The 15,024-nt window shown below is 34.9% G+C and overlaps 1 protein-coding gene across 1 annotated transcript in view; it reads left to right on the top strand.

Moving 5' to 3' along the window:
• The first annotated feature begins 1,367 nt into the window (after positions 1–1,367).
• SCGN (secretagogin, EF-hand calcium binding protein) overlaps positions 1,368–15,024 on the top strand; it is a 65,740-nt gene continuing 52,083 nt past the window's right edge. The window contains exons 1-2 of the mRNA XM_023496306.2: positions 1,368–1,574; positions 2,611–2,681. Of these exons, the coding sequence (XP_023352074.1) occupies positions 1,493–1,574; positions 2,611–2,681 (153 nt within the window). The 5' untranslated portion in view covers positions 1,368–1,492. The remainder of the gene's footprint in view (positions 1,575–2,610; positions 2,682–15,024) is intronic.

Here is a 15,024-nt window from a genome sequence, read left to right as displayed (position 1 = left end):
TAAGGTTCATTAGGGTCTTACTTTTTCTATGTTATGTGTAGTGCCTGACTTGTTTAAATATTCAATAAATGCTAATGGATACTGACAAAGAGCACTCCTTGCATCTTCAAATGTGCATCCTAAACCCGATATTGTAGAGACTCATACGTTCTAGCTCAGAGTTTAAAGCTTGCATCATAATTGATCATAAGTGATTCCAATTATAGGTTTCTGCTGTTTCTTATATAGACAACCCTCAATTATCTATGCTGGGGAGAAGTAGCATAAAGAGATAGAAGGCATAAATGAAACCTGGCAGGAGATATAAGAAAGCTTCATTTGATTCATTCTTTTAACCTCTTTCAATCACCATATATTTTGCAGCATGTCTGATAAATAAGAATAATAACTAAGTTTTCCTCTTTTGTGGTTCACTTTCAGATATTTCTACTAAGAAAGAGTGAAATGATCAGAGATGAGCAGCTGAACAGAAAAGGAATTTCAAAGGCAAGGGAATACATTCAACTGTTTAATTGCTAACAGGATAATCCAAAACCAACTCTCTTTTTGTGCAGAGCAATTCCCAGGCAATGAATAATCCCACCTCCACTCTCACCAACAAAATAATCTAAAATTGTTATTATTTTTGAAGAATTGTGATAATTTTTATAGAATAACCTTGATGGGAAGGTATTTTTTATTTTCTGTTTTCTCCTTAAATAGCAAATATATGCTCCTCCATTCCTCACTAGAATTTGAATTGCCTTCCCAACAGCAGACTTTCCTTTAGTTGGATAAAAGTGTCAAGCAGGGTATTTATAATTACTGATGCCTTGTATAGACTAGGTGCTCAATAAGTGCTCTGTCCCTTAAAGTTAAAAACATGCAAACATTATCATTTCAAAACCATCAGGGATAACACACAGACAGACCTCACCAATAGCTTAAGCAAGGCAATATTTGCAGGAAAATACCTAAATCCCAGAGGGGATATATGTTTCATAGCATGACTCAAATGATGTTGTTTTCTTTGAATTTGAGGAGAAGTTAAAGGGCAGGAAGCAGTGAGCCATGAGAATCAGTGACAGATACTTTCTTCAGCTACCCATCAAAAAAGAGTCTGACTCGCCTTGACCAGCATAGCTAGTTGAGGAGAGGGAGGTGTCTCTGGGAGCCAACACGATAGAGAACTGGGCGGGTCTTTCGAGCTGATCCCTCAGAAAACCTTGTGCTCCCTTGAGCTTTGGCATCAGAACAGCATTACTGGCGCCAACTATACCTCTGCTGCTCTGAGGTCTTTTCCTCAGTGCCCTAGAGACTCTGTGCCACCCTTGCTGCTCGCTTTAGAGAGGGGAAAAGAGAAAAACATTTTCCATAAAGGAAAAGAAGCAAAGGAGAACGCAGAGTGGGTGAAGAAGGGAGAAAAGGAAGGGGAAAGAGATAGTTTCCAGGAATTCTGCAAGTCGTAGTTATTTTCTATCGGGGCCAAAGCCAGAGCCTCTCGTTCAGGACCATGGACAGAGACATCAGCGTTGTTCTGGGGCCGATTGATGCTGCAGCTTTTCTGCACATCTGGCAGCGCTTTGATGTAGATGGTAAGTGATCAGTAAGGATCATGATGGCTGTTGAGTAGGATATTGAGTACAGTTTTTCTGTCTCTATTTGATCATAGAGTGATTTTTTTTCATCTCTGTATTTCTCTCCAAGTTTGTTAATTTGAAACTTGTCTACTCCAAGTATCTGAAAGTAAACTTTATTTTTCAAATAAAGGATAGGACAAAGGAGTCATTCTAGGTACCATACAAAACAAATTGAAGATATTGGGACAAGTTCTTATCATTGAGGTGTGGAAAAAACATTAGACTCAAAGAAAGATGAACAGTTCTGCTACTTGTTAACTATATAGTTTTGGGGCAAGTCATTTCCCCTCTTTGAACTATGGTTTGTAAAATGATGGGTAAGGCTAAACTGTTTCTAAGGTCTCTTTTTACCCTTTACTTTCTACTCCTAAAATTCTGGCTTGTGGACTGAATTGTAGATTACAAGTCAGGGTTCTCTTTTTAGGATAAACTATATCATCTGAGTTTGAGAGGTTATTATCTAAATAAAATTAATTTTCCTTTCACAGTTCTATCACTTCCCGGGCACTATTACTTCCTGAATGACACCTTTATTTTAAATTAGAAAATTTTACTAAATTAAAACAGATGCTTATTATGAATTAAAATGAGCGTCACAAAGAAAATAGCATGAAAATTGCATACTGAATTTTAACTTGCAGTGTCTGCTATAACTTTTGGCCAAATTGGGGCTCATTACAGTAAAATACTTCTCTAGTAACTGAGATCCCTTAGTCTATGTTTAATCATGCATTACTAAGATTTTCTTGTTAAGTAGTTTTTATTTTAATTATTTATAAATTTTAGAAGGAAAGGACTTGCTTTCACAAAGTACTCGTGCTAACTTTTAAAATCTCTTAAATATGAGTGGTAGAGTTGAATTCAATTTCAGTTGTTGATGTAACAAAATAACAATCTGCCAAGGAAAATTTATAGATTCTTTTTTTAAAAAAACTGGCAATATTGTGCTATTTGTTATTAAACAATTTATGGTATCCATACTTGCTTTTAGATAATGGGTACATAGAAGGGAAGGAACTTGATGATTTCTTTCGTCATTTACTGGGGAAGATGGGTACTGAGGTAAGTACTTGCTTTATCATTGCATTTCAAAATCAAATTTAACACATCTCAGAGACTAATGTTCTTTTATTCCCATTAATCTTGCCTGATCTGTTTTTCTTTTCCTGGATGAAATATTTTCTCCCTCTCCCAGCATCAAGGTGGGATTTAGATAGATTTTAAAACAGAAGTAGCTGTTGCCTTAACTATTGTGGTTCCTGGATCTCAGTTGTCACCAACCTGAAGGTCATAGTAAGACAATTTAAAAAGCTTATATTTGGAAATCTATTTGGCTACTGCAGTTAATGGGTATAAAACTAGAGATAAAGTTTTGGAGCCTTACTCTGAAGTTGGGAGAGATGCTAATAGCTTGGGATCCTATTGGACCTCTTTCTAACATATATATGAAAAGTTACTAATTCTTTTTGGTAAAATCAGAGAAATTCAGAATTTTGTAGTTATTATTTTGGACAAACATGTGGGCATTCACATAATTTATGGAAGTGAAATGGACAAAAGAGGAATGAAACATTTCCATGCCACAGTGATAAAGAAGTTCATAATGTATGTATTCCTATGTGACTCTTTTACTATCTTCATTATTATTTTTAATTTTAAAAAAGCACTAAAATGGCTTAGGAATTGACATAGCAGAAACTGCACATAATGCATAGAGATATAGCAATATGTAAAGATTTTTTTTATTCCCAGTTTATTTTGTTCCATTGTATTTTATGTGTCTAGGTCTTTTTCTGGCAGTAAGGATGGAACTTAGAGAAATAAATTAACTCTTAGGCCATTAGGGAACTGCTTAGCATAGACACTGAAGCTGTGGGAATACGCAAAACACATATGCACATCCCATAATTGATCAGAGTGTGGTCAATATAGCTTTTGCTGCCCATTCCGTGTTTTTGCAATGAGGAAAGAATAAAGTTATAGGTTGTTTATAGACTTCAAATTATTGAACCGAAAACATTTTTAAATGCTTTCAGTTTAAAATGCTTCCAGTCTTTGGACATGAATGAGAAGTACCTAGGATGGAGGACTGCTCAAATCTGGAAATGAAAGATACAAAGCCAGGATGGAGCATTGCAGGAGTTGAATAGTATCACAGGCAAAGAATGGCATCACAGAGGTCTGTTCACCTCTGTCCACCTTTCACATTCACACAGTACTCAGGATTTCATGCACTGGAGATAATAATGATGCATATAATCAGTGCATCTAGATCATTTTGTTTCTTGTTACCTCTTATTCTCTCTCTCTTTTTTTATTTAATAGCCTTTTAGTTACAGGTTATATGCATGGGTAACTTTACAGCATTAACAATTGCCAAACCTCTTGTTCCAATTTTTCACCTCTTACCCCCCACCCCCTCCTCTAGATGGCAGGATGACCAGTTGTTACCTCTTACTCTCAAATTTATAGGCTACACATAGAGCACATTGAACAATAAACATGTGTGTCCCTTCTGCCTCACATCAGAACTTTGAGCTGACTCAGCAATGACATCTTATAGTCATTGCTGTTGCTCTGGCAAACTGTCCTGGCTTCAGGAGTGTGTGGGAACCAGTTCATAATGGCTAGGGAAAACTGATTGTTAAATTTTTAGTGTGAGCATTTACATTCTGGATATTGACAAAGATCATAAATCAGAGCTTGATTTATTGTTTTGTTGACTGTCTAGACTTTAGAAAATATTAATAATGCAGTTTAAAAGTAAAAATGTATACATTTTCCTTCCAGAAGATAATTTTTTAAACACTTTAAAGCAATTTATAAGTTCACCCTAGAACATAAATGAAAAATACCTACTTATTTTTTATAAAATCAGATGCAGCATTTATATTATTAGGACTAGTGCATGTAAACAATCATGTAAGGGAATGATCATATGGGAGCAAGATAGACAAAAGAGGGATGAAACCTCTCCATGCCACAGTGATAATAAAGTTAACACTATCATTATAAAATCCAGTTACTCTCTTGTGATTTGTTAACAGCTTCTAACTTTAAAATGCTAATGCCAAAATTGGAACCTGATATTTATTTAGAATATTCCTTGATTTGATGTTTTATAGCAAAATCAGGGGAACCTAAGTATAAGCAGAAAAATCACTCAAGATGGGTGATGTACTTATCAGATGCAGAGGGAATGTGGCCATGGAAAATAAAGCTATTGTAGTCCAAAGTTCATAATTGAAAATGTTTGATCATAAGAGTCTGGATGAACTTTGGCCTTATAATACAAGTGAAATAGGGCAGAGCAGTCCTCAATATCTCTTTGTTAACCTCTGAGTATAAGACATTTATGCTTATTTTTTTCAAAATTGACAAAGATTAAAAATTCCCAGAAGACCACATAAAATTTGGTTATTGGTATCATCTTTGAATCTTATAATTAACTTTCCTAAAGCCCTTTTCTCAAAGCACTTTTTTTTACAATAACCTTATGAGATGACAAAAGCAATTTTTGTCACTTTCCTTTATAAAAACTAAAGCTCGGAAATTCTATATAGCCAGAAATCATACCATATCAAAATCAAGAGTTTAATTTAGGTCTTTTAGATCTTGATCAGTACTTGTTCTACTATGTCATACTGCTTCTCACCAACTGGTGACTTTATGACTTATTTCTAAAACTTTTAACCTAAAGAGGATTATAGGGCAGCTAGATGGTAGAGCAATGTCCAAGTTCCACATGTGTGGGAGAAAAAAGAATTAAGTTGAAGGTCAGTATAAAGATAATGTTCAATGCTGTTAAGTTGTTTCAGCTGTGTTTGATTCTTTGTGACCTCATTTAGAATTTTTTTTGACAAAGATACTTGAATAATTTGCTATTTTTTTCTCTAGCCCATCTTACAGATAAAGAAATTGAGGCAAACAGGGTTAAGTGATTTGTCCAAGGTCACATAGCTAGTAAGTGTCTGAGAGTGGATTTGAACTGATGTTTTCCTGACTCCAAACCTGTGCCACTGTGCCACCTATACTTGGTTTCAAATAATAATAGCACAGGTAATGGGTGGAACCATTGAAACTAAGCATTAAATTCTTGTGAAAGAAAGATAGGAGAGTCTTAGCAAAATTAAAACTCCTAGGATCAAATGTATAATGGAGTAATAAATGCAGTGTTAATTTAATCTTATTCTGGATCCTATATTCCTTTTAACAAATTTAAGGGAGATGATCGTGGGAAACAGATTTTAAGAAAAATACAAATAAGTTAGAACATAACAAGAATGATCAGGGAACTAAAAGCCAAACCATACGAAAATCCTTTCAGGGAACAAATAATACTTAAATTTACATATGTTAAAGATTATAATGTGGAATGGTATTACTTTTGCTTGACCCCAAAAGGGATCTCTAAAAGCAAAAAGTAATGTTGCAAAGAGGGAGATGTTGGATCAATATAAGGAAAAGGCTTCCTTATAACCAAAATTGTCCAGAAGGAGAATGGACTGCTTCAAGAGATAGAATTTATCATCACTGAAGGTCTTCAAGCAGAAATTGGTTGGCTTGTTGTTAGAAATTATATAGAACAGAGTCATTCCTGGGTATAGGTCAGATTATAAAATCTTTGAAGTATATTTCAACCTCTGATTTTATGAATATAATTGGAACTCACAGATTTTGTTTTTTGTTTTGCCTTTAGAATGTATTTCTACTGAAATACCACCTTTTCATCATGGGTTATAATTTCATCTGATTTTCATGGAAAATTCACAGTCAAGTCCTTAACAACCTAAAATTTCCATATGAAAGTTTGAATCTGATGGATTTTTTTCTTTCATCTTACTTTATGTTCTTCCTTTCTCCCTCTTTCCCAAAACTGCTTTTATAGACACATTCCAGATCCCCAAGCAGGACTATGGCATTTCACATGGGAATTAGAGTTCCAAGAATCCTCTCTGACATAAGCTCTCAGGAGCTGATTCTGTTATCCATGTTCCCAGTGGTTAGCTGAAGGCTAACCCTAAACCATTTTATGAAGTAAAGTTTATCTCTTCTACTTTTCTATTTCTCTTTTTAGTCAAATTCCTAAGTAGATTTCTTGGCATCAGAACCTACAAAAAGTGAGTTTATTAGGCATAAAGGGTTACCTTATCCCACCTCTACTCTCCTTTCTCATTCTACCCCCACCTCCACAATCCTGGAGATATTTGCATTTTACCTACAGCACAATCAAGATCCAAAGAGATGAGTCCCCAGAAATGTAATGTCAGACTAATGAGAAATGTTTGGAGGACAACAGGCCTTTTCAGTGCCCTTTAAGACACATCATTTCTGGGGCATCTAGTTGGTGTAAGGGATAGAGCACCAGCCCTGAAATCAGGAGAACCTGAGTTCAGATCTGACCTCAGATACTTGACACTTCCTGGTTGTGTGACCCTGGGTAAGTCACTTAACCCCAATTGCCTCAGCCAAAAAAAAAGAAAAAGAAAGAAAGAAAATAAATACTTTTAGGGGCAGCTAGGTGATGCAGTGGATAGAACACAGCCCTGAAGTCAGGAGGATGGGAGTTCAAATCTGGTCACCAACACTTAACACTTCCTAGCTATATGACCCTGGGCAAGTCACTTAACCCCAATTGCCTCAGCCAAAAACAAAAAATAAAGACACATCATTTCCTTATAAAACGTATTGATAAGGGAGATCCTGCTATTCTGAGTGGACAAATGGCACAATGGAAAATAAAGTATACTATGGAAGATTTCAAGACTTGTAGTCTCTTCTCTCAGGATGAATGTTCCCCCCAAAATTAATCACTGGGATTAGTCATCATCTCCTATTTCTTGACTGTTATTAAAGTTTGTGTTATATTGAGAATAAAATGACTTTATTCAATTCAGGAAATATTTTTGAGTACACACTATATACCAGAAGTATTTTAAATTTTTAAATTAATGAAATAGTAATACTCATTTTAATTAAGTTCTATGTATGTATGTCATGTTCTAATCATTAAGCGGATGGATTTGGGAGGTGTATTTAAAGAATCAATCTTTTCAAGTGCCCTTACCTTAATCAGTCCATGTTTTTAAACAAATGGCCTGAATCATCAGTGTAACAGTTGGTATTGTGTTTGACTAGAATGAATTTGATTAATGAATTCTGTCAATCATAAGTGAAAGTGATTTGGATTTTGTTCTTTTTTGAGTATACAGATGCATGTATCTTATGTTGAAATGATATTTTCAAAAGACTGAATGATTTGGAGCTAGGCAGATAGATTCCAGTCCTCTGGGGTTCATTTCAAATATATCTATGATCATTAACTGCCTTGTCATTGATTATTGAGTTTGCAGACTATACAAAATCTTTTTTTTCTTTTTTCCTGATTTTCCATTCAGTCTTTGCAAGGAACTTCATGAGCTGACAGAGGAAAGAATAGGAGATAAAAATAAATTTATGTACTTTTTATCAGAATTGGAAAAGCCTTGGTCAGAAAAAAAGGTCCAACATTACTGGTTTGAGAGTTGACAGGATATTATACACACATGACAAACTTGGACTCTGGTGTTATGAACAACTTCAACTAAAGAAATTTTGAATTGTTGCTCTAAGGACAGATTTTCCTCCCATTATCATAATTAAAAATTTGCATTTCCAGAGCTCATACAACTCCCTAAATTAAGCACTAGAATCCCAAGTGTAACTGAACATAACTTTGCTTGAGCAAGATTATATCTGTTCTTGCTAGTGTTCTCTAATACTTTAAGAATAATAATCTTCACAGAATTTTACAATTGGAAAGGACTTTAGTGACCATCAAGTTCAACCTATACCCCCAAAGACTCCTTTTAATAGCATCTCCAACAAGTGGTCATTCAATCTGTTCTTCAAGATCTCCAGTGAAAGGGAAAATCCCAAGGTGGTCCCTTCTACTTTGGACAATTCTAATTATCAGTAAGATTTTCTTCACATCAAGCCAATATCTGCCTTTTAATAATTTCCATCACTTATTCCCAACTTGACCTTCTGAAACCAAACTGAATGAATTTAATTTCTTTTCTATCTTTTATTACTTAAAAACAAGTATCATGCCTCTATGTGAATTTTCTTCTTCAGTCTAATTATCCCCAGTTGCTTTTTATTAATAAAAACAACAACATCTATACAATAGTTTAAGGTTTGTAAAATCTTTTACATAACTAGCACAATGGTTAGCAATATACCATTTCAGTGAGGCTATAGGGTTGATGACCTATATGAATTTGTCTACTTTACCTTGCCTTGCCCTGGATTCTTTGCTCTGGGGCTGTTTGGCTTTTCACTAATGGAGTTAAGATCTCCCAGTGATTTATTTTTAAGGAAAAAAATCCACCTTTGGTCCTAGTCTACCATTTCTTCTCACCAAAGGAGGAAATAAAGAAAAGATCCAATAGATAACATGAATTTGTAATAGAGCAGATCCTTTTATTACCAAACGGAAACAAAAATCACTGTAAAGGTCATCAGGTCCATTACAGATGCTTAGAGCCTAATGCAATAACAAGTCATCAGGGAGGCCAATATTTAAGCCTAGTCGGAACACAGTTTTTGCAAGACTGCTAATTAACAATTTTACATTCCACCTCTGCACTGGCATTGTTCAATCAAATAGCCAAATATGACTTCTGGTGGTCTCTCTGGTGGTCAAAAGTCTAGGTGGACTTTTTTCCCCAGGGGCCACCATTTCTGCCACTGTTGCTGCTACAACTGTTCTAGTAGCAGTGTAGTCTTGCTGGTGCCCTTTACTTGGGGGCAGGTGGGGGAAGAGAGAATGACAGTTCCCTTTTTAGATCTCATAAGGTCTTCTGCAAAAGGAGGAAGATGCAAGTGTTGGAGAGGGATCCATCCCAGGTAGAACACATGCTTAGGCTTGGGACCAATAGAGAGTAAACAAGCTTTCTTCTCCCCCTTGACTCTCCAGAAAGTCTACTACCAGTCTCATGCTTCAAAGCTAACAGAAAGAGGGGACCTGAGGAACAGCTTGCCCATTTACTGTAGCTGAAGAGTTCTGGCTCAGCAGCCAATGAAAAGACTTTTCATTATTACATGCTACAATTCCCTGCTTTATAATGGCTGACAGGAAGCAATATACATATGTTCTCTGAAGTGTGTATGTCTGGGGGGAGGAAGGAACTGGTGGAGAGGAGAGAAGAAATTAATGTACTTGACTGGAATGCTGATTGAGCATGCTCTAAGTGGAGTAGGGTGCCACTAGGGGACATTATACTCACTTATCATCTCATTTGATCCTTTTGACACCTCTATTGATTATACAGATGTGCCAAAGCAGCTGACAGGTTGATACAGAAAAACTTTAAAAGGAGAGAAAACATTTTAAAAGCTAAGCATCTGGGACTATCTAGAATAGGAGGAAATAGCATTAAACAATTCAGTAGCCATGAAAGTATTCTTTTTTTTTTTTAACAATACAATGAAATTAATAAACAATGATGATCTTTTCTTTTAAAAGAAGTTAAATTAAATTCACCTACTCTAATAAGAAATTCAATTTTACTATTTCTATTTTAAAAGGCAGTATCCAATCAATAAATAAGCACCAAATACTTCTAAGCGCCCAGCACTACATTAAGTACTTAGGAGAATAAAGTAATATAAGGACTGGTTCCTGCCCTTATGCTTATAGTCTGGCTATGGAGACATTTCTAAAAACATACAACACAATTAAGGAACATGGTAATGCTTAGGAGAATCTAGATGGCATAGTAAATACAGTGCCAGACCTGGAGTCAGGAAAAACTCATCTTCTTAAGTTCAAATCTGATCTTAAATACTTACCAGCTGTGTGATCCTGGATAAATCATTTCAGCTTGTTTTCTCATCCATAAAATGAGCTGGAGAAGGAAATTAGTATCTTTGCCAGGAAAACCAAGTGGGGTCATGAAGAAAATGACCGAACAAATGCAACAAAGGTCAGACTGATATATTTTTTCAGCCAAGACACTGTAGGAGGTCAGTAGGAAAAGGATTTAACATTGGAGCAGGTACTGGCCTGGAGCACACACAGCAGCAACAGGTGTGGGCCTTAAAGGGCTATTGCAATAGTAGCAATAGTTTCAGGAGCTCTCAGCCTAAAGACAGTAAGGAGGAGGGGGCAGACAACTGGTCAAAAAGACATTATAGGCAAATCACTGGCACTGATTGGTAACTTTATTGCCCATTTTCAGGCCTGTGTTGTGGTTCCAGGACGAGAGTAGTCAGTCACAAGGGAGCAGGGGCTCAGATTGCATTTCCAAGGCCAAAAGAAACACTAGCACTTGTGGCTGCAAAGGAGTAGAGGGACCTGGTCACAGTTCAAGGACCAAAAGAAGCACTAGCCCTTGCAGTTACAGGAGAGCAGGGGTCCTTCCTGGACAAAGATCAGAGTACAGACCAGAAGAGCAGGAACCACACCTCTCTCTAGATCATACCACCTTAGGGGGAACCAAAAATTTGCAGATTCCAGAACTAGCTCTGAAAACAGCAGTACAAAAAAGACTGAAGCTTGGGACAGTGCCATTCCACCCATAGGTAATCAGAATCCAATCAGGTTAATATAAAGTTGAAAGTCAAAAAAATACATTGGAAAATGAGTAACAGTCACAATAATAACAAAAAGATCTTGACCTTTAAAAAACTTCTATGGTGGCAGGGAACAGCAAGATACAAACTCAGAAGAATAGAACAATGTAAAAACAGCTACAAGCAAAGCCTCAAGGAAAAATGCTAATTGGACCCAAGACCAATAAGAATTTCTAGAAAAGATAAAGCAAGAAATAATAGTGATAGAATAAATATTGGGAAAAGAAATGTGAGTGGTGTAAAAAAATATGAAAAGAATTTTAAAAGAGGCACAAAAATTATCTGAGGGAAAAAAACTCCTTAAAAAGCAAAATTGACTAAATGAAAGAAAAAATGTACAAAAGCTCACCAAAAAAATAATTGCTTAAAAATTAGAAGTGATGGAAGTAGAAACTAATGACTCCATGAGAAATAAAATTCCCCAATAAAACCCCCAAAAGTTTAAAGGATAAAAAAGAAGAGAATTTGAACTATCTCATCAGAAAAATAATTGCCAGGAAAATAGATGGGAAAGAGATAATTCAAGAATTAGTATACTACTTGAAAGCTATGATCAAAAAAAGAGCCTAGGTATCATATTTCTTTTTTCAATAATAGCTTTTTATTTTTTCAAATACATGCAAATATAGTTTTCAACATTCATCCCTGCAAAACCTTGGGTTCCAAATTTTTCTCTCTATTCCTCCCTTCTCCATTTCCTAGACAGTAAGCAATCCACCATAAATAGATTAAATGTGCATTTCCATATTCATCATGTTGCACAAGAAAAATCAGATCAAAAAAGGGAAAAAACACAAGAAAGAGGAAAAAACAAACAAACAACAACACCAAAAAAAGTGAAGATATCATGCTTTGGTCCACATTCAGTCTTTATATTTCTCTCTCTGATTATGGATGGCTCTTTCTATCACAAGTCTATTGGAATTGCCTTGAATGGCCTCATTTTTTAAAAGAGCCAAGTCCATCATACAATCATATAATCTTGTTGCTGTGTAATTGTTCTCTTGGTTCTACCCACTTTTCTTAGCATCAGTTCATGTAAGTTTTTCCAGGCTTTTCTGAAATCATCCTGTTTGTCATTTCTTATAGAATAATAATATTTCATTACATTAAGACATCATATTTCAAAAAATTATGAAAGAAAATGCATTGATATCTTAGATGCAAAGTGTAAAGTCTGTATTGAAGAATCCATTGATCAACTCTCAAAATGAAAACTCCCAAGAATACTATAGCCAAATTTTAGAGCTTGCAGATCAAGGAGAAAATGTTGCAACCATCCAGAAAGAAATGATTCAAATATCATTGTACCACAGTAGGTTCACCCAAGATTTAGCAGCTTCTTCATTAAATGGGTAGAGGTCTTGTTAATACGATAGATACTCTAGATGGCAAAGGACCTAGGATTACCACAAATAATCTACTCAGCAAACTGAGCATAATCCCTCAGTGGTAAAAATAAATATTTAATAAAATAGAGGAGTTTCCAGCATTCCTGATGAAAAGACTAGTGCTCAATAGAAAAGTTGGCATTCAAACACAAGTCTCAAGAGAAACATAAAAAGGTAAACATGAAAGTGTAATCATAAGAAACTCAATAAAGTTTATATTCCTATAGGAGAAGATGTACATGTAACTCCTCAGAACTTTATAATTATTAGGGCAGTTAGAAGAAGTCTACATAGAGGGCATGAGTGATTCATTCATGTGAATCAATTATATTGGGATAATTTTCCCAAAAATGAAGGAAGAAAAAGGGGTGAGGAAGGGAGAGGTAAGAATGGGGAAATTTTTTTTGCATTTAAAAAATACACAAAAAAAAGAACTTTTTACATTGGAAGGAAAAATGGGGATGTGGTAGAAGACTATGTTTGAACCTTTCTTTCAGTGGAAATGATTCAAAGAGAGAAGAATATTTTTACACACTCAGTTGGGTATAAAAACTTATCCAATAGGGAAATAAAAGAGGAAGGGGATATGGGAAGTGGGGTAATTTAAATTTGGGTTAAAGGAGGCAGTGGTCAGAAGCAAAACAGACTTCTGAGGAACAAGATAGATAGATAGATGATAGATAGAGACAGAGAGACACAGAGAGAAACACACACAGACACAGACACACACAGAAGGATAGACAGATAAAAATAGGATGGAGGAAAATACACAGTGGTCAGAATTCTGAAGAAGAACAGGATAAGTTCATCCATATAATGGAATTAGGTAGCAAAACAGATTAGAAAACAGAATTCAACAATATGTTGTTAATAAGAGACACACTTGGAATACACATAGATTTGAAATCAAGGGCTTAAGAAGATTTAATTGTGCTTTAGCTAAAGTAAAAATGCAGGGGTACAATCACCTCAGAGATCTCAAAAGCAAAAGGAGGCCTAATTAAAAGATGTAATCAGGGGAACTACATTTTTGCTTAAAAATGTATGACACTAAAACAATATCAGAACTTTTTGCAGCAAGTTTCTTCAATAAAGACACATGAAACTCATCAAATATAAAAATAAGAGCTAGTTCTCATTTGATAAGTAGTCAAAAGATATGAATAGATAGTTTGCAGAAAAGGAGATCAAAGCAATCTATAATCATTTTTAAAATATCCTAAATCAGTATTGATTAAAGAAATGCAAATTAAAAAATACTGATACGCCACCTCACACCTCTTAAAAATAACATGCTAGAGAGAATAAGGGAAAATAGGATTAGAATGAATGAATTAATTAATAATAAAACTCTTGGTGAGATTGTGAACTGGTTCAAACATTTTGGAGAACAGTTTAAAATTATGTCTAAAGGGCTGTGCATACTATTTGATCCAACAATGCCACTACTAAGTCTTACCTCAAAAAAAAAAAAAAATTAAAGGAAAAGGAAAAGAACATATGTGTACAAAAATATTTATAGTTGCTCTTTTTGTGATGGGAAAGAATTAGAAATTGAATGGATGCTTATAAGTTGGGGAATGACTGAACAAATTGAAGCACATGACTGTGAAGGAGCACAATTGTGCTACAAGAATGATGAAGGAAGTAGCTCAAAAAAAAAAAAAAACAAAAACAAAAAAAAAACAACTCATGTCAAGACCTGTAAGAAATGAGAAGGACCAAGAGATCATTGTACACAATAACAGCAATGTTGTAAAGATGATCAACTTTTAAAGACTTGTTTACTCTGATCCATACAATAATCCAAGTTGATTCCAAAGGATTCATGATTAAAAAAATATTGCCCAGGTCTAAAAAGAAAACTCCAGGATGAATTCTTAGTTCAAGTTGAAGTATAATTTTCTCACATTATTTTTCCCTTTTTTGGCAAATTTGGAAAAAATGTTTTGCATGATTTCACATGTATATTTGATATTATTTGTTCATCTCAGTGATTGAGGGACAGGAAAGAGCATGAGAGAGAATTTGGAACAAAAATTTTAAAAAGAAAAAAATGCTAAAAATAATTTTTAAAATTTTTCTTAAAAATATATATAGAAAATCTCAGCTTTCATGGTAAGCATCCTACACCATCAATAAGGTTAAGTTGAGAGGTTGTTTTAAAGCAGCCCATAAAAAGATCTCCTACTTGTTTATCCCTACAAATACCTGATTGCCACTTTGGTCTCTAGTAGCATCTGATCATCTCTAAAAGGGTTAATTCTATAAGATATGTAAAGAAATGACTTATAAGACCAGGAGTATATATTTACCTGATCCTGCTTTCTGTAAAATTGTTGCTTCTTTGCAACAGCAGCTATTACAAAAGGAGGATAATAATATCTTTTCTTGGC

The sequence above is a fragment of the Sarcophilus harrisii genome, chromosome 1, assembly GCF_902635505.1.
Source record: "Sarcophilus harrisii chromosome 1, mSarHar1.11, whole genome shotgun sequence".
Lineage (NCBI taxonomy): Eukaryota > Metazoa > Chordata > Mammalia > Dasyuromorphia > Dasyuridae > Sarcophilus > Sarcophilus harrisii.
Note: the sequence above shows the minus strand (reverse complement) of the source record. Positions and strands in the feature narration are given on the sequence as shown.